Below are 19,072 nucleotides of genomic sequence, written 5' to 3'. Positions count from 1 at the left end.
CACCCCCACCCCCCAAAAAACCAACAAAACATTCTCATCGAAACCTCTTCTTTGAATTTTATAGGACGTGGAGCAATATTACCTTAGCAACAAAATGTAAACAGAGGATCCAGCCATAATGCGACGTCATTCCTAGGGCGCCATTAACGTCAAGTAAGTTTAATCAAAGTGAATTTTGCAAGTGAAATTAAAGCATATGTATTATGAATTAGCCAACTATGCTAATAATAGTCCCTTGTTTATTCTAATTCTGACTTTATTACACACGGGTTCTGGTTATGCCTTGTCTTCTGCCACATGCAGCGCATGTAAAAATGATAAACTATTGAAAAGTTAAAATATCTCAGTCTTTCTAAACTGCTGTTGTGACATCCTTTTTAAAGTAACACAACCCCCGGTTGCAGCGCATTCTGGATATTCCCAAATGGTACGCGGAGGACTGAAAATTTGCGACAGGGACTGGTATATGATGGCAGTTGGAACGCAAGATGGTGAGAATGTCTTGTTCTGTGTAATGATGGTATAAGTGTATCACTCTTGACAACAGCTACGTCGATGTTTACGATATTATAAGCTCGCTAAGTCTAGAATCTCTACAGCATTAGTCTAGTGGTGTCCAGTTGAGATGCTCCATCATGTTATTCACACTAAATATACTACCATGTTTGCTATTGACAAAGCGGGCTGCTCTTCGTTTTACCAGGTCAAATGCTTAAAAGACATCCAAAGGTTACAATGCTTCTCTTCAATAAATACACAATACACACATTTCTGTTGTAAATATTTTTGAAATATAAACACTTGTAACACATATAATCCTAGCAAATATGTTGTGAATGCCAATACGCATTATGACCAGATTATTATTATTATTTTATTTTTTATTTTTTTTTATTTTTTTTTTGCTTTCCAAAGAGGGTCATGACCCTTGAGTCTTTTTACATGTTGGAGGTTGGCAACTATGTTTAATACTCTACTGATCAAACTTAGCACTATTACATATCTGATCCATGCTCTTCTCTATGTGTTATCTCTGGAATCTGATGGTTCAAAATTTGATAATTTGATGTTCACCGTATCAGATTTCAATTTGCTTTTCTTACTATCAGTACTTTGATTTATCTCCTTCTCGAGCTTATATTTATGCAGATATGGTTATATCCTTCCGCAGATTTCGGTGTCGAGTATATATGAATTAAACAACTGGTAATCAACGAAATCTGTTTAAAATCTAAAACGATATACAAATAAATATTTTTTTTTCTATAACTAATATTCAAATGATGGAAACGGTAACTCACCGTGAATGGACTATTTTCATGAGGATAGTCGTAAACTAATCTGTATGTTGTTTGGCTAAAAAATGTTTCTGATGGCACGTACTTGCGTGTACGATAGGAAATATTTGAAAATATTTATTTAGCATCGCTTCTTCTTGGTAATGTATACACACATGTTGAATTAGTCATTCTTGATGCCATCTATGTAATGACGGATATTGTATATGTCTTATTTTTAAAACTGTGTATGTTTTGAGACAGCCGCTTGTCGGTGTTTAGAACTGGTGTAGATAAACAGCGTGTGATGGAAGACGGGGATACTTTATTTGGGAAATTTGTTTTTGTAAAGAAAAAGAAAAAAACGTTTGTCAATATTGACTGTAAAATAGTTTTAAACGAGCTTTAGTACAATCGTAAACTTTTAACTGGACGTATCGTCTGGGATATTTTAAGACAGTTTCCGCCATGTTGTATACAGAAATGCAGACTTCCTGTTGATCATAAGACTTAGTCGGGATGCTTAGACACAATAATTTTATAAGGAATTGTAATTGCATCATGTTGTTATTATAACGGGTTGTAAGTCGGGTTGTGACAGTATGCACACTTTGTTTCACCAGAAGTCACTGTCAGGACAATGTCCTTGACATTATGGAACTACTTTCTTTAATAATTTAATATAGGGTAAGAAGTTATATGTTACATGACTAAAAGCAAATGTAATTGCATGTGTCAACTTATAGTCTTTATTTATTGAAGAAATGTTATAGTCTATTGTAGATGTGTGTATATTTAAAATTATAATTCCTTTCTGATAGGGTCAGATAAGGATTTGAACTGAGCCCCCTCAGTGTGCGAATCTGTCTGATTTACTTCATTGTGTCTATACTCAAAGCAACTGGGCTTTTTTTACCTGTCATTTCTAGAGGCATATACATAAATCATTCTCTTTACTGGTCAATTTGGCTATCAGTTTATTGTTTTTACTGGTCAATTGGAGAAATTTTTTATGTCTAACCAATGTTTGAAATTCAGAATTGTTTGCCATGATACCAAAGGACTCATGGGCTAAAGGTCTACATGAGTTCTTTCAAGACAGCATAGGCCCAAGAATTATAATCACATGGTTTGGAAAAATAAAACTGAATTGTTTTCAGAGGTGCAGTGTACTTCAAAAATTGCCACATTGTGTTTACCAGTTTGGGTAAAATAAGTTCAGGCCATCAGTCACAACAAGTAATTTACAGGGATTTAGCAGCCTATTTTTGGAAAAATTTAATCGACAATTTAAAGAAGAATATATATTGTTTGTAGATATATTTCATGTTAAACAACAGTGACATGAACTAACTCTCACAACAAAGCAGTATTGTATTGTATCAATATGTATGATCAAACTGCATAATGTAAGGCCAAAAAGAATCAACTAGGTAAATGAAATTGGGTTGGTAGATCAAAATTCTTCTATTAAATAAATTGGAATTAAATCGATCTGTAAATATACATTTTTCAATAATAGAATACTAGAATATATTTAGATAAAATATCATACTATCCCATTATACATTAATTTATTACAGTAATATACGATATTTAGACTCCCCAAATAAAATGGACCATTTCAAAGATTTATTTCTACTCAAAATACACTAAAATATATTTTGTCTGTATGAAATAACTCGTAATCCTTACCTGGTTACTCTGGTGCCGATTTAGTAAGGAGAAATAATTCGTGAATCTTCATTATAATGCTTATTTACAATTAAAGTTGGCAATGTTTTTCTGGTGTTATTAAAAATGAACTATGACTGTAGTACAGCTAAATGATTAGATGGAGGGGATTTATAGACAACTGAACCATGTTACTTGTATTTCTAAGAGAGTAAACATACAAAGGTACTGTTTACTAAGTTCACTGGGGGAAATTTGTGGTTATTTCTAATTGTGTATAGGGTTGAATTTTGACCTGAGAAGATATTAATAAATACCTGATGTAATAGTTAAACAAATAGCTGTAAGTCGTAACTGGGTTATATTAAGTTTTTAAAAAAAATTAAATTGAAGATTCACATTTATTTTTTTAAGAATGTTAATGAAAACCAAGAATGATACATTGTACAATGTTGAAAGACATATCTAGTTTTACCCATCCCAAATTGAGTTTCTTTTAAAGATGCTCATTTGTTAATTTATTTTTAATGTATCCAATCGAAGTGCAGGTTAGAAATACAAAGTAATCTAGATGCATAAGCCAACAAATGTTATGAACGTTTATTTCCCAGTAATTTATTGTTAGCCCATTGAAACTTATATACAGGAGTCATCTAGTTGTTACAAATACAAGTTCTTTCATGTGTACATCATTGCAGGATTGACATTAATTTAGAACATTGTGTCCCAATGGACTTATAGAAGTGGGAAGTACTGCCCAGATTCACTGATTAAGCATATATCCATGTTAGTATAGCATTGTTTTGGTGTTTTGTTCGCATAGCTGAGAAGTGTTTCAGAGTTGGAGAAAGTTTTTGGTTGAACCATTGGAAAGTTTTGGGTCTTTGAATAATGAAACAACATGCAGGCTTGTAAATTTTACTAGCCTGAATGTGAATACTTATAGGCATTTAAAGATGGGTAGTGTAGAGGGCAAATGGTTTGTTTTAAGTACTGTACATTTCTAACTTCAGGTAAATTTTACTGGCCCCAATTAACAAACCAATGGGTTATCAATTATTTTGAGCCTTGCTGAATTGTAATGGAAATAGGGGAAATGCAACAAACCAGACTGGTTCGAACCTGAGATCTCAAAGTTTGTATTCTGAGCTCTCTGTAACAGTTGATCAAATTGGTTTGACCATTACACTTTTTTTGACCAGGTTGACTTCAGAATTTTTGGTGTAAAACATAGTAGTTTTAAAGTGCTGCCTATGACTTTTTAAATTGCATATATGATGGGGAACAATTTGCATTTCAGATAAATGAAAAAATGGAATCTTCAAGTGGAGGTAATAGTATACCTAAAATCATGGTGTTCAGGCCAACCATGGAGGAATTCAAAGAATTCACTAAGTACGTTGAGTACATGGAGTCTTGTGGGGCTCATAAAGCTGGTGTTGCAAAGGTTTGTTGAATAATTGTATTCTATACAAAAGTAATCTATGGTGGCTCTAGAAAATTTTGAAATGGTAGTGTTCCAACTCTATGTATGTGTATATCTGTATAGTAATTTTGCTAACAAAAATAATTGGTTCAACAGTTCCCAGAATGGTGCAAATTTGAATTAATATTTTTATGAGTATATATGTAAATATATAAAGATGAAATGATTACACTATTCATCAATTATACATGATAAAACATATGGATAATCTCTATATATCTTTTTGATTTAAACTTCATTCAATTTTGCAGGTTATCCCTCCTCCAGAGTGGACACCAAGGAGAAATGGGTATGACGATGTTGACATCACCATACCAGCACCCATAACTCAAGTTGTCACTGGTTGTCAAGGACTCTATCAACAGTTCAATGTGCAGAAGAAATCTATTAACTGCAAAGATTTTGAACAATTGGCGAACAGTGACAGGTAATATGCCAAATGCAATTCAAACAGGATTCAACACAGTTAAACTATTTCTTTTTATTCCTTTCTAATTTGTATTACTCTTGATATGATAGGTATCGAACACCAAGGCATTTTGATTATGAAGAACTGGAAAGGAAGTATTGGAAAAATATTACATTTGTGAATCCTATCTATGGAGCAGATATTTCTGGTTCTTTGTATGACAAGGATCAAAACTACTGGAATATCAATAAGTTGGGAACGATACTGGATTATGTCAATGGTGATTATGGCATTAAGATTGAGGGTGTCAACACTGCCTATCTTTATTTTGGGATGTGGAAAACAACATTTCCTTGGCATACTGAAGACATGGACCTATACAGCATCAACTATGTCCATTTTGGGGCTCCAAAATCCTGGTATGCCATTCCACCAGAACATGGGAGAAGACTAGAAAGATTGGCACAAGGTATTTATGCATTGTTCATGAAATAAGCAATGTTTCTTCTTTACTGTTTGGCACTTTTGGGAATACCCATACTTGATAAGCTATGTAAAGTGTGTCTGTGGTGTTTTTTACTATCCTTTAATTTATTTATTTCATAGTAATATTTCACATGATACACTCCGAGGACTACTATAGCTAATTGAACAGCAGTGCTCCAGTGTACATATCTGGATGGGTGTATTATGTTCAAGTGATGCTTAGCTTCTTTAGTGTGTTTAAAGTTAATATGTTTGTTTATTTCTTTTTAGGTTTTTTCCCAAGCAGTTTTCAGTCGTGTCCTGCTTTTTTGAGGCACAAAATGACTTTGATTTCACCTGCAATTCTGAAACAGTACTCTATTCCCTTTAATAAGGTGTGTACCTGTAATTTGTTCATAGAAATTTTGGACTACTAAGAAGGATAGGTCTCCATTTAATGATATTTCAACATTTCATCACTTCACAAGCATCCTCAGCTTCAAATATATTGGGGGGTGTTTATTACAAATATATACAATTTTTAACTTTGTTAATTTTGATTTTTGTATGTTGTCAAGATAACACAGGAAGCGGGGGAGTTCATGATAACTTTCCCATACGGCTACCATGCGGGTTATAATCATGGGTTTAATTGTGCAGAGTCCACCAATTTTGCTACAAGAAGATGGATTGAGTATGGAAAGAGATGTTTACAGGTAGTGTAATGCTTTGCTTTTAAAAATATAACTTATTTTCATATCTGTTCATGAAATTTCACATTATAATTTTGTTTCTTATATCAGTAAATACCAGTTTATCACAAATATGTAAAGAACAAGCTATTTATTTTCAGTGTACCTGTCGAAAAGATGGGGTCAAGATCAGCATGGATTGTTTTGTTCGAAGATTTCAACCAGATCGATATGACCTTTGGAAAGTTGGGAAAGATGTAGCACCACATCCAGAAGATGACCGGTCTAAACTTTATAAGCACAAGTATGTTTTTTTTTGTTTTTTTTTTTTAAAAAGAATTTAAAGAAATGAAAAGAATATTTACAAGAAGTAAAATGGGAATACAGAAGTCTTTTTGATAACTTGTTATTATTTTATTAGGTATTTCTTGAAAGAAAGAAATATTTTGAAATTTACTATCATATTCTTAGAATTTGATTAACTTAAATTGTGATGAATGCATATAGTTACATGTATAATTGCAATTGTTTTCCCTTACACGATATTACTCTGGATGAAATTTCTATTGCTGGTGTAAGATATTGGCTATGTGATATGATTTACTACTGAAGATAATCTAATGACTTGGTTCAACAACATTTTCGGAGTTGGAAATTGTAAATACACGTCTAAAATACAAAATATTATCCCGTATTAGTCACAAATGCAAATATCAATTTCAAAATTCATTGTGTCTGATAGAAAATGCAGTTAATGCATATATTGTGTATAATTGCATCCTTTTATGTGTGTGTTCAGGTTTGATCATATGTTCAACTGCAATTTTACATACCTAAGGATATTTTAAAGTAATATCTTATATCATTAACAACTTGCTTCATGAACATGAAATTATCTTTCATTAGGGACTCTGTTGGGGAAAAGGCGATAGAGGCCAACATCTCGGGCAAAGTACAGACAAAGAGGCATCCCATATCAAGGAAATCAGAGCAGACGTTAAAAAAAAATAAGGTCAAAACAAACAAGAAATCAGAGAAGAGTGTAGAGGAAGGGGATAAAAACTTGATGGAGTCCAGTGAGGATTCAGATAATGACAAATATGGAGGATCAACAGAAGACGAATGCTCTGATAGTGCTGAGGATAAGCAGAAATCAGATGATTCAGATAGCAAACAGAAAATTGATGTCTACCTTAAAGATGTGTCAAAGAAAAAGGAAACTGTGAAGAAAAATGGGCCTCCATCTTTTCAAGCTGCTTTTGAATCTTTAGTGGCTGTCCGCTCAGGGGCATTAGCTCTACGTCCAGGAAGTGTAGTTGAAGAAATGCCACCTAGGAGAAATAAACCGAAAAAGAGGAAAGCTGATGGGGTAGCTGTTCAAAATACAGAAATCAAACATGAGGGAATTCAAGTAAAACAGGAAGCTCCACAGACCTCGAGTAATCCGTCCAATGAAAACACTAATAATGCATCTTTGATTCCAATCAAAAGTGAAAAGGTTACACCAAAAGCAACAGTGATGGACACTGCAAAACAAGTTATTCCGAAAAAGAGGTCAAGGAAAGAAAATCCTGGTACCAGCTCATACTCTTTCCTCCCCCTAGCACAGTCAAATATGAAAACCCAACAACAAAATCAGTCCGACTTTAATCGCATTAATTTCCTAATGCCAACCATAAGATGGATTGAACAACAACAAATGTTGCAGAATAATACCAAGGGAAAATCCTACATAGATTCACCTTTCAACCAAAGTTCTGGTATCTCATTTGGTGATTTGCTGAGCTCAACAGCTAAACAGCCAAGTCGAGACAGCAGTTGTGGAAAACAAGAGAACAGGGAGTCTGGTTCTTTCAGTGGTATGGATGTACCCAAGTCTTTAACCGTTGTTACTCCAACATCTCAGCAGGGCACAGCTGATTACATTAAGACTGTGAGAATGAAAAGCATCCCTTCAGCTACTGTAACTAGTGAGCCCAAACAAGAAGGAGCACAAGCATTAGACCTTTCATATTCTTCTGCAGCAAACTCTGAATTGTCAACCACTGTTAACAGGACTGTGCATGAAAGAAATGCTGTTGTTTCTGAGACAAGTGACTCGAGAACTCTTGAACCAAAACCACCAGATATTTTGCATAAGCCACCTATGAAATTAACTGGAACGCAGCAAAGTTTGTGTTCCAATATGTCTGAAGCATTCAAATTGGCCAACAGTATGTTAACACAAAAACCTGAAACATCACCCCCAGGATCAAAGCCGCCCCGTTCTTTGCTCAGTCCAGGGAGACATAGAGTTGAGGGGACCATGGGATTAGCAGAGGCAGTATCACATGACCATGGCAGTTTGGGCTCTCCACCTTTACCAAGTAATGCCTGTGGTTCAACAACCTGCATTGGAACATCATCATCCCTCCTCATGAATTCACCTTCCATGCCCTCACATTCCAATATGAGACCTCCACAGGCTCACATGATTCGACCATCCAACCCAAATCCTAGGTTTCCACACTTGAATCCAATTGTTTCATCAACAGCACAATCAAATCTACTTCTGCAGGCCCTCAACCAACAAAATCCAACCTCACAACAACAGCAGAATTTTTTAGCCAATATACCTGTGATGCATTCTGGTACTACTACTGGCTGCAGTACCAGCATAACCCCTACTTCCACCATTACTAATGCATCACAGGTGAAACAAATTGTTTATACAAAAGGGGTTATTCTTAACAGTGTGAAAACTTCAGGTTCTGGTACTGTTGCTCCAAGCAAACCCACTGTTAGCCAGTTACTGAAAGCAACCAGGGGAGTTGCAAATTCAGAATCAAAGTCACAGACTTCGAAGAATATTAGCAACAACAATACAAAGTATGTCCAGATGAAATCTCCCTCAGGAACTGTTAGTTTAGTGCCAGTGGTTTCTCACTCAAGATCAGGAGGAAACACAATATTGCTACAGAATCCACCTAAATCAAATGTTTTACAAATTGTTTCGACATCTATTGCAAACACTGCAACAGGAAATATTCTTGTGCAGCCAACTTCTATTCAGAAATTGAGCAACCCACTTATGCAACAGACAGTAACAAATCCATTAAGGATTGCTGTTTCACCGCAAGTTGTACCAAACTCTACTCTGTGTATTGTTCCCCAATCCAAGCCACTTAACACAGTGAATCAGCAAAAGAATTTAGCATTGGCTGGAAATCCTCAAGCAACAGTGGTTGCATCTACTCCAATCATAGGACAGAAAGCAGCTAATGTCCCGCAATTTGGTGGAAGACCGCAGTTTTCAGGAACAACTCAATTCCTGTTACAAGGTGTTGCACAGATTCATCCCTCCCCTACTGCCTTTCAGGTGGACCCTAAGACTCCACATTTCCAAACTATTGTTACCTCTAATCAAGTGTCATCTCCTCAGTCTTGTACAATAGTGGGATCTTTGCAAACACAGCCAATAACCAATGTAGCTATCAAGTCACCTATGACTTCAGAAGCAGTAAATCCTGGAACAGTAACAAAATTTAATGGGGCAACTCTTAGTGGGTTAAACAGTGATGTAGATCAGGCTTATGGAGCCATTGTAAGTCCAAACAAAGTACTTCAGTTGGTTCCCCAGCCAATTGTGCCAATATCTCAAGTGTCAGCTGTAACTACACTCACTACCACAACATCAACCACACCAAAACATAAAATGTCCACTGAGAGCAGTCAGGAAATGGTTCTCAGTAAAGTTTTGAAGAAGGACAGTGATTCTAATAACCTCCCTGATGCTGGCCTGGAGAATAAAGTGAAAGCTGGACTTCTTTCGCCTAGTTCCAACCAGTCTTTGTATCGTATGTCCAGTCCTGGTTCAGTTGATAAAACATTGGTGCAAGTGTCCAGCTACAGTGCTTTCTCAGGGAACCACCCCAATAAAATATCTCCAGACAAGTGTGATACATCTGGTAGCAGTGGTGAAATATCACCCAGTAAGGTAGGTTTTATGCATTGTGAAGTAAAGAGGTTTTGTTTGTCATCTTGTAGGTTAAAGTTTAACATGTGTGCAATCTTTTGTATTGATGTTTTATACTGTCATTTTTTTAGGCAGCAAAAAAGAAATCCGGTGCAGCAGCATCCCCCCGATCTCAGAATATTGATGGAAAATCTGTGAAGAAGAAACACCAGGATGAGAACAAAATTCCTAAATCCAAAGGTGACACCAAAGATTCTGAAAAGAACAGGTCCAGAAACAGCAGTGATGGCAAAGATACTCATAAAGATAATGTCGGAAAGAAAAAGAAACGAAACAGTGGTGAACAAGACTTCAAAAGAGGTAACAATTGAATTACTTGAATAAAGTAAAAGTAGGTTCAAATCAACATCTGACATAAGCCATCAAAAATATGTAATCACTAAATTACTGGAATAAAAAATCTGACATGTATAGTCAAACCTGTATTAGAAGACAATCCTATAGAGACAGGAATAAAGGTCACATATGACAGGTGGTCCATTGATACAGGTTGCTGGATTTTCCTCTGTGAAGACTTGCATGTATTTAACAGATGATGTACAATGGAGAAAATAAATTTTCATGTATTTGAATTTATTTGATATGAAGTAGGATTTTAACAGTTGTAAAATAAAGTTAATAAGAATTTTAAAAAAAGAATCTAATATGCAGTCTGTTGTGTTAAGATTTATCTAACAAACTTTACTTTTCTGTCAAGAATCTCACTCATAATGGAACGCCTTTGAAAACTGTTATTGTTTTGCTGATCATTGGTTTTGATAGATATACAACAATGTAGATTTTGTCCTTGCACAATTAATTGATACCTGGGGTACTCAATGATTCAGCGAGCATAGACTATTTGTTTTAAGTAAAGAAAAGTGCTCAATGGAAAATGAAAGTAGGATTCATGTGAATCAAAACTATACTGACATTAATAGAGGTAAGGTTGCATGAAATCACACAAATGAAAATGTTTTTAATTGATCGCGTCCGACAGGTGGCCGTTTAATACAGATACCGTGAATAGGATAAAACTTGGGGTGGGGGGTTATAGTGGTCACATACAACAGTGAATTGCTGAATACAGTTGGTCGATGTGGTTATTTTAACTGCACATGCGAACTTTCCCCTTGTACACTAACAGATTTTTTTCAATTTTCAGACAACTTTGAGATTACAACAGTTCCTGATAGAATTATGACGGAAGAGTGGACAAATCCTGTGAGAGGCTTATGGCAACATTTGTTGCTAGATTTTGGTGCTGAACAAGACTTTAATGTAAAAATAAGCCAGAAATTGCCACATTGTTCCATTTGTGCATTGTTTAAGCCTTTACATGTAAGTCTATCATCTATATATGCTTTCCATTTATTGGCACTTTTACTATTGAAAATAATTTGATTAAGTATGTATTTTTTGATAAACTTTTAAGTTAATTCGAGAAAAAAGCACATGGTATTGCTTTCCTTCTGTAGTTTGTATTTTAAAAAATATTTATAGGATTATGATACATATCCAGTTCTGTATTGGAATGTTTGTGAAAATTGTGTTTCCAGATTTTACTGGAAAAACATGAGGACAGTCCGTCAAAATCTAAAAAAGGGAAGAAATCAATGCCAGAGAAAACACTCCCGATGATTCCAGAGGTGTGCTTTGCCTACAGTGAGGACAACCAGAATCCAGCAAGACTTCAAGCACATCTGGATAAAGATGGAATGAGTCACTTGTTAGTGTGCGAGGACTGTAAAGTTTGTGTACATGCAAGTAAGCACAGTTATAATGGGTGTTCAGTAAACAAATTGATATGCAGGTTGAATCTAGTACTTTGCATTGTAATATATAGATTTGCTTGCCCTTCTTTTATTAAAGCATTCCTATGTATATCTTTTATTCCGAGTTGTTTTTGTTAACAGTGCTGTTTTTCCCCAAAGGTCTTTGTATTTATTTTAATCTTTGAGGCCTTTGAATGTATAGATTAGGATTATTAGATAATATTTTTTTTTATTCAGGTTGCTATGGTGTGCTTGATGTACCTCACAATAAGAAGGCTTGGAGATGCACAAGATGTGTCCGTCAGCAGCTTGCAGCTGTAAGTAAAGCATCTGTTCATTGAATTTTACACTAAATTCAATAGAAATCCTATCTCTCTTTGATGCAGTGCAAAAACCAAAGGTGTATGTTTTTAAAGATCAACCTGTATATTTTGAAGAAAACAAACGAAAATATTGAATTAAAAAATTTGTATTTCAAAAAATGGTTGTAAATTAGCAAAATTTAGATCATCAGGGGAAAAAACACCCCATTTACATTTACACACTATTTTAGGTTTATTTATGAAAGAATATTTTACTTTACAGGAATGCTGTTTATGTTGTTTGAGAGGTGGAGCTCTTAAACCCACTAGTAATGGAAAGTGGGCTCACATTGTTTGTGCCCTTGCCATCACAGAAATCAAGTTTGATAACATACCTAAACGTGAACCAATAAACATCGAGGGAATCATCACCAATAGAGTTAGATTAGTAAGTTTGATCTCTCTCTCTCTCTCTCTCTCTCTCTCTCTCCTGTTCAATCAGCATAATGTTGATGATGAGTACTGTGTATGGAGAGATCTTGCACCCATTTATATTGGCCTTTTCCCTCTTATCTTTAATGGACAAATTCAAATTGAGCAAATTTTTTAGATATAGATTTTCTAAAAATAAATAGAAACTGGTCTTGGTAGAAAAATTTTTCTTGCATGCAGTCATTATTAGGAACTGAATGTATTACCATATTTTGTCGAATATAATACGCATTGGTATTTAATATGCATCCCCCTTTATGTGCCAGAAAATTGGGGGGAAATTGCAGTTCATTTGTATGATACGCAACAAAAATTCTGACCAGGCAGTATTCTTGATTTTATTCTTTGCAGTTAATATCACTAGAAATCTTTGTGGAACTAATGCAAGTTCTCAACAAAGCACAAGAATTTGCATACAGTGCAGCAAAAATTTAAGAGAACGGTAATCTTGTCTTTTATGCATAGCGGTAATCTTCACTGAATATCTTTGTGGAAATAATGTAACAGCTGTAATTTTAGTCAAGTGTGAGATTTTGTAGCATTAAAGTTTCAACAGACTTGAAATTTTCTTTGTTTAGACTTCAGTTAATTAGCTAACATTATAATTATTCAATGTTTTGTAATCAACACACCACCAAAGCTGAAAAAAATTATGTACAAAGGTGCAGTATATTGATCCCCGCAGTAATTATAAAAATGATAATAATCAAAGACAAGAATTTAATTGGTGCTGTAAATGCATGTAATTTGTGCTCCATTTGTAAATATAATGCTCTGGAGACGGTAGTGAAATGAAGAATTCAAACATAACCCTCCGTAAGTTTGCTGCATTTTGATGGGTAAAATACATAATAAGAAATGTTAACAGTAATCTCATATTCCCAAACCCATGGAAATTGTGCAGCATGCAAAAAGCCACAGAAAAAAGATTACAACAGCTACCCCGACAAAATCAAGTGACAAAGCACATGTACACAACAATGGCTTCGTAAAACATGCTGCTGTCTCATAATATCATGGGCACTTTTGCACAATGGTGATTGTAAAGATCCAATGAATTTTAATTGGCTGTTTCATAATGATTTATTAAGTATCACATTTTCTGCAATTTTACGTTTCAGTAGTAATTTCTTTAAGATCGATTTGATGAAAAAGTACACAGTATCTATGAAGGCTATGTCTCTGAGTAAATACTTTACCCATAGAGTTTCACCTGGATAAAAGGGCCATAAACCTATAGTGGTATATAATACATACCCCTTTTTCACACTAAAGTATTCTTGAAAAAAGATGCATATTACATTTGGCGAAATATGGTAGCTGCATATTAATCATTGACAAGATCATAAATCAAAGTTATTGGAACCAAAAAGCATTTGGCTTGTCCAGAACAAATCAGATGTACCTTGTGACAGAAACCTTTCAGCCAAAGAAAGTAAAAAACAAAGTTGCTGTTTCTCTGTGTACATCCTAATATGATAAATGTTTGATTATTCACAGAAATGCTATTACTGTAGCCCTCTACAAAACAGTGACAGGTCGATAGGGGTCAGCATTCTTTGCTCTGTGGGGAAGTGTAACTCCACTTTCCATGTGACCTGTGCCTATGCTGCTGGAGTTTTGTTTGAGACAAGTGACTGGCCATTTCCAGTCTATACTACCTGTAATAAACATGGAGCACATAGGGAAAAGGTACTGTTTCAATATTTTAATTTGCAAAGTTTATTTTTATGATTTCATTAGAAAACCTTAAAACTGAGGTGCTGGCACAATACTGGCCTTGAACACATACCTTAAATCAAAATTTGTGGCACTTCATCTCAAAGATGTGAAAATTTTCAAATAAGGCCCAACCAGTCCCTATCGTGAGGTTTCATAGGTTGTTTAGGAATTACCATGTCCCATCATTCTGTCTGTTCATGCAAGTTATGTCATGACACTTATAACAGATACTGTTTAGAGACTCAAAATTGGCATGAAAGTTTGCATTTGAACTCTGACAGTATATAGTGGATCTTCAGGTTAATTTTCCAATAGAGCATTGATAACAAAAGGGTTTATTTGATACTGTAGTTTTCTTATATTATTGGGGCTTTGCAATAATATCGATATTCCAGTGTATTGACAAAATATTTCATGGAGAAGAAAAAGAAATGATTTATTCACTGTAGTTAATTCTACTCACTAACTGCTTAAATTGTATATTGCCAACTTTAAATAGATATTACTTACTTGGACACTACAGTGTATAAAGGAAAGCATTTTGAGGCAACTCACATTGTACATCAAACCTATAAACATGTTCCAATATTTAGAATGCAAAGCGCACATAATCCCTCAGTTATTAAGGAATTTATGTAAGGGATACAAGACGAAGATGGTCTATTATGTCGGATATGGGACTGACATGAGCCGCATAGCGGCGAGTGATCAGTCCCGTATCTGACATAATAGACTATTGGAGTCTTATATCTTACTTAAAACATTGTTCTATCTAAAACAGTATTTCTCATAATATTGGCCTGCTCTTAATAATACTGGACTATGTTCAGCACAGTATGAAAAATAAAGCACCGTCAAGACAAAGAACTGACATCAAAACAATGTTTTAATAAAGGTGAATCCATACCCCACTGGAGAAACACAATTGATGGAGATATACTTTAAGAAATTCTTAAAGAATTCAAAACAAACCTTTTGAAGAGGGGCTATAGCAATAATGAAATCAATCAAAACATACAAGTGGTATCAGATGCAAATAATAGCAAAAACAGGGTATACCCTTGTTTTTGTCACCAAATACAACCCTGGAATTCGAAAAATAAAACAAAAGCTTTTTAAAAAATGCTGGCACATCCTCCAGAGAGACCCCAAAAAAATTCTCCAATTTACCTATTGTGTCATATAAATGCAATAAAAAATTAGTTGATATGCTCACATCATCGATTAAAAAGTAATCAAATGCATGATAATTGTAAAGTGCAAATAGACTCCTGATGAGGTGAATTTGCATGCAGCTAAAATTTTGTCTATTGATTGATTTTTTTTTCAACATTATAACCTCGTATCACACCGCCAAAACACTTGATTAGTGTATAGTGAAGTGATTGTTGAGGTACGTGGCTGATGGGGGCCATATATTTTTTTTACATAATAAGAAAAGCTCATGTTAATTCTTATTTAAAATATTGCAATACATATCACAATACAATTAAAAATATTCTAATAAAAAAAATTCCAGACAATACCCAGTCATACATGTGTATGTATATGTGAGTAAAATTACTGTTTGATGTCAAGTCACAGGCTTTACTACATAAAATTTTAAATGTACATAAATAATATTAACAAGCAAATCATTGGCTTTTGTGAAGACACTTTTCATGAATGAATGTGATCAAGTACTTGTCTGTGGAAGAGAAATTCTAGCAATGCTTAGCTTGACTGACTAGGAACTATTACCAGTTAATTAGTTCACACAATTTAACCAATACTAGTGAAGCCAAATTTTATTACTGAAACTTACAATGTTGAGATTGTGTCATTTCAGGATGAACGTATAGTGACCTTTTTGTCCTTCATTTTAGGCTTTTGCCAAGGAGCGTGAAATGACAAATCTGAAAGTGGGGGATAAAGTATTTGCCAAGCATAAAAACACTCGGTATTACAAGGCAACTGTGGTGAAAATTCAGAAAGAAACCTTCTGTTGTCTGGATTTTGATGATGGCTCTTTTAGTGATGACACATTTCCTGAAGATATTATGGTATTCATACCTATCATCTCTGAAGTTTTATATCCTCAGTAGGATGCACCTTTAAATGATAAAAGAATTGTTGAACTTTTCTTTATGAAAATTGAATTTAACTGTTTGCACAATTTTCATGTATATAGTTGCTATAGAAAATTGGGGGTCGAGTGTTAAATGATTTGACTTGTATTTATTTGATTTCAGGGATATTCTCCACCCTCCTTTCCACTCGTTGGAACACCTGTGCAAGTCAAATGGACTGATGGAGAATTGTATGGAGCCACATTCAAAGGGACAAATGTTGTGATCATGCATATTGTAAGTTTGATCTGTGAAAAACGTGATTTTGAACTTTACAGATAGAAGTATTTGATATTTATATTTGATGTACTCCATATGATTATTGATATAGGTACAGTTTGAAGATGGAGTAGAAAGAGACTTCAAGAGACATGACCTTTGGACACCGGATGAAGATCTCCCGAAGCATGTCAGATCTAGGCTGGTAGGTCTCAAATGTGCAAATTTTCCATGAATCAAGATGGGCTACCTTTGCTATGCCCTTCTGTGCAACTATATTTATTGAAGCTGTTTACTTAGTTGTAGTTGATCACACCCGTTGATGATTTTAGGACTGTGTAAAACAGTAGGACATTTTAGATTGGGTAAATGTTTGTCTAGCTGTATTTTCTGTTAGAAAATTGTAGTTTAATGAAATTGAACTGTATGTTACAATGTCCAAGAATTCATTGTTTTCAAGTCTTGTGTATAGTGGTTACTTGTATACTAGTACCGTGTTTGCTTTTGAATAGTGCAGACTTGGAGATAGTTTGTGAGCAGTACATTCCCTTGGGGGAAAAAAATCCTCTATTCTTAATGTAAACTTAGAAACTAAAATCCAGAAATTCATTTTCAGGCAGGGTATATCAAAATTCTTTCTTTAAAATTTCCATCAACTAGACATTTCAATCCTGTATTTTCTTCAAAAGATAATGATAAAAAAGTTTAAACTTTATTTATGACAATAACAAACAAGTTTTGCAACTTATTTTAATGCTTCTTGTCGGCTTGGATATTGGCATGAATGGGATATTGATGTGAGAGGAAACTGGAGGAAACCCACATTTGAGTGGGCGACCACATTACCCTCTCACATACAATCACTGCCAATCCTGAAGATTGAATTCGGGTCACAGGGGTGAGAAACAAGTGCACCAATCACTATGCTGCCCAGACAACCCCAAAAAAATAATGATAAGCCCCACCCCTCCATGTAAAGAATATGATTTAGAAATTGTACACAATGTATCTAAGACTGTATGGTCATGACCAAATCCTTTTCTGATATTGATTTGAAAACTTTTAACGTTTTACCGATAGATATTGCTTGACCTTGTAGTCGGAAGCCACGGAGAGGAAGTACAGTTTGCTGTACGACGAGGAAATCAAAGCTGAAATTGGTGATCACCACACCAGGAACAAACCTAAAGTTTCTTACTCCAAGCTCAATGGCTGAAGCAACCATCTGTTGCTGTGTTATCTGTGATTTTGTACAGTGAACAGTTGACTATTGTATATTGTAAAGGCAATGAACTTGTTTTGTTTTTTTTATTCTATGTAATTATTTTTTTTTTTTTTCGTGTGTTGCACAACTTCATTTTTTTATTTCATATGTCATTTTATTAAGCATATTGAAGTAAATGAAATAGACACCAGGATATTTTGCATTGGTCATGATAGTTGTATTCATATTGCGACATCCATTTATGTTGTGGAGTAGAAAGGGACAATTGTTTCAATCTGCCCATGGAAGTGATCTGGACACTGATGCTGTACATAAAGTGGAGGGAAAAGAAGGCAGCAATTATTTATTGATGTAGAAAGGCAGTATTTATTGTACTGTGTTTTATATGTGTTGTTTTGACTTTTATTTGTAAACGTTGGTGTGCTTATTATAATGCACCCGTCTGTAGAGCTTAATTTTGTGTATATCCTTCACATTTGTAAGCTGTAAGGAATTAATCTTTCTGAGGAGAATTGTAATTTCAGTGGATTTTACAGGAAAATTATGTGCTCTAATTTTAATAACTGAATAAATCTGCAATTGATTGAATGAGAGTTTGAAGATGGTTTCCTTGTTGTGATAACGGGTAATCTGTGTTCCACATTAAATGCAGCTGACATGATCCTTTGCATGTCTTGAGGCAAGTAAAATCATTGTGTTGGTGTTTTATATTCCAGAGGAAATCTACTGAAGTTGGCTAGAGAACATGCTTATTCATTGGGGCTCATTCCACAATTTACCAATGTAATCACACTAGTAAGAAAATGTTTTTATGTATTAAAACATTTTTGCAAGTTTACATGGTATTTTCATTTAAAATGGTTACAGTCTATTTTAAATCTTGTCTCTCATTTCTCCTGATTGTCAGTAAGGGAATAAGTGAGGCAGAGAGGTATGGATTGATCAGACTGTTCTGTTCAGAGACGTGGTTGTACTTATTTTAGCGGCTGTGGCAACGAAGCACTTGTGGTTTCACTAAAATCTGAAAATCTCATTTATTCATTATATATAGAAGAAGCACTAAATCATGATAATGCCAAATAGTACATCGGCTCAGATTCTCTCTGATTTTGAATTTGCTGAATTAAGTACACGTACAGTATGAAGATTTTCCAAAAGTAAAAAACCAGAATGGCTAGAAAATTTATGGCAGTCAGATGAGCTTGATCTCTAGTGGCCAGATGTCTCAGTTG

At 34.6% G+C, this 19,072-nt stretch overlaps 1 protein-coding gene across 1 annotated transcript; it reads left to right on the top strand.

Annotated features, from left to right (window-relative positions):
• The first annotated feature begins 889 nt into the window (after nucleotides 1-889).
• Nucleotides 890-18,529, top strand: LOC125670168 (lysine-specific demethylase 4C-like). Its single transcript, XM_048905170.2, has 18 exons — nucleotides 890-1,438; nucleotides 4,252-4,398; nucleotides 4,689-4,864; nucleotides 4,957-5,315; nucleotides 5,603-5,706; nucleotides 5,890-6,027; nucleotides 6,165-6,307; nucleotides 6,910-9,979; nucleotides 10,090-10,318; nucleotides 11,163-11,338; nucleotides 11,557-11,764; nucleotides 12,010-12,089; nucleotides 12,358-12,522; nucleotides 14,067-14,258; nucleotides 16,154-16,330; nucleotides 16,520-16,633; nucleotides 16,728-16,820; nucleotides 17,715-18,529. Exons 2-18 carry the CDS (start codon nucleotides 4,264-4,266, stop codon nucleotides 17,829-17,831), a joined length of 5,676 nt encoding a protein of 1,891 aa, XP_048761127.2. The 5' UTR covers nucleotides 890-1,438; nucleotides 4,252-4,263; the 3' UTR covers nucleotides 17,832-18,529.
• The last annotated feature ends 543 nt before the right edge of the window (nucleotides 18,530-19,072 follow it).

Source organism: Ostrea edulis, chromosome 4 (assembly GCF_947568905.1).
Source record: "Ostrea edulis chromosome 4, xbOstEdul1.1, whole genome shotgun sequence".
Classification (NCBI taxonomy): Eukaryota; Metazoa; Mollusca; class Bivalvia; order Ostreida; family Ostreidae; genus Ostrea; species Ostrea edulis.
The sequence above is the reverse complement of the archived record's forward strand: the minus strand, read 5'-3'. Positions and strand labels throughout refer to the sequence as shown.

Coding starts and splice junctions, on each gene's coding strand:
- LOC125670168 (XM_048905170.2), top strand. CDS start 4,264: ATGGAATCTTCAAGTGGAGGTAATAGTATACCTAAAATCATGGTGTTC. Junction 16,331..16,519: donor CATTTCCTGAAGATATTATG/GTATTCATACCT, acceptor ATTTGATTTCAG/GGATATTCTCCACCCTCCTT. Junction 16,634..16,727: donor ATGTTGTGATCATGCATATT/GTAAGTTTGATC, acceptor TTATTGATATAG/GTACAGTTTGAAGATGGAGT.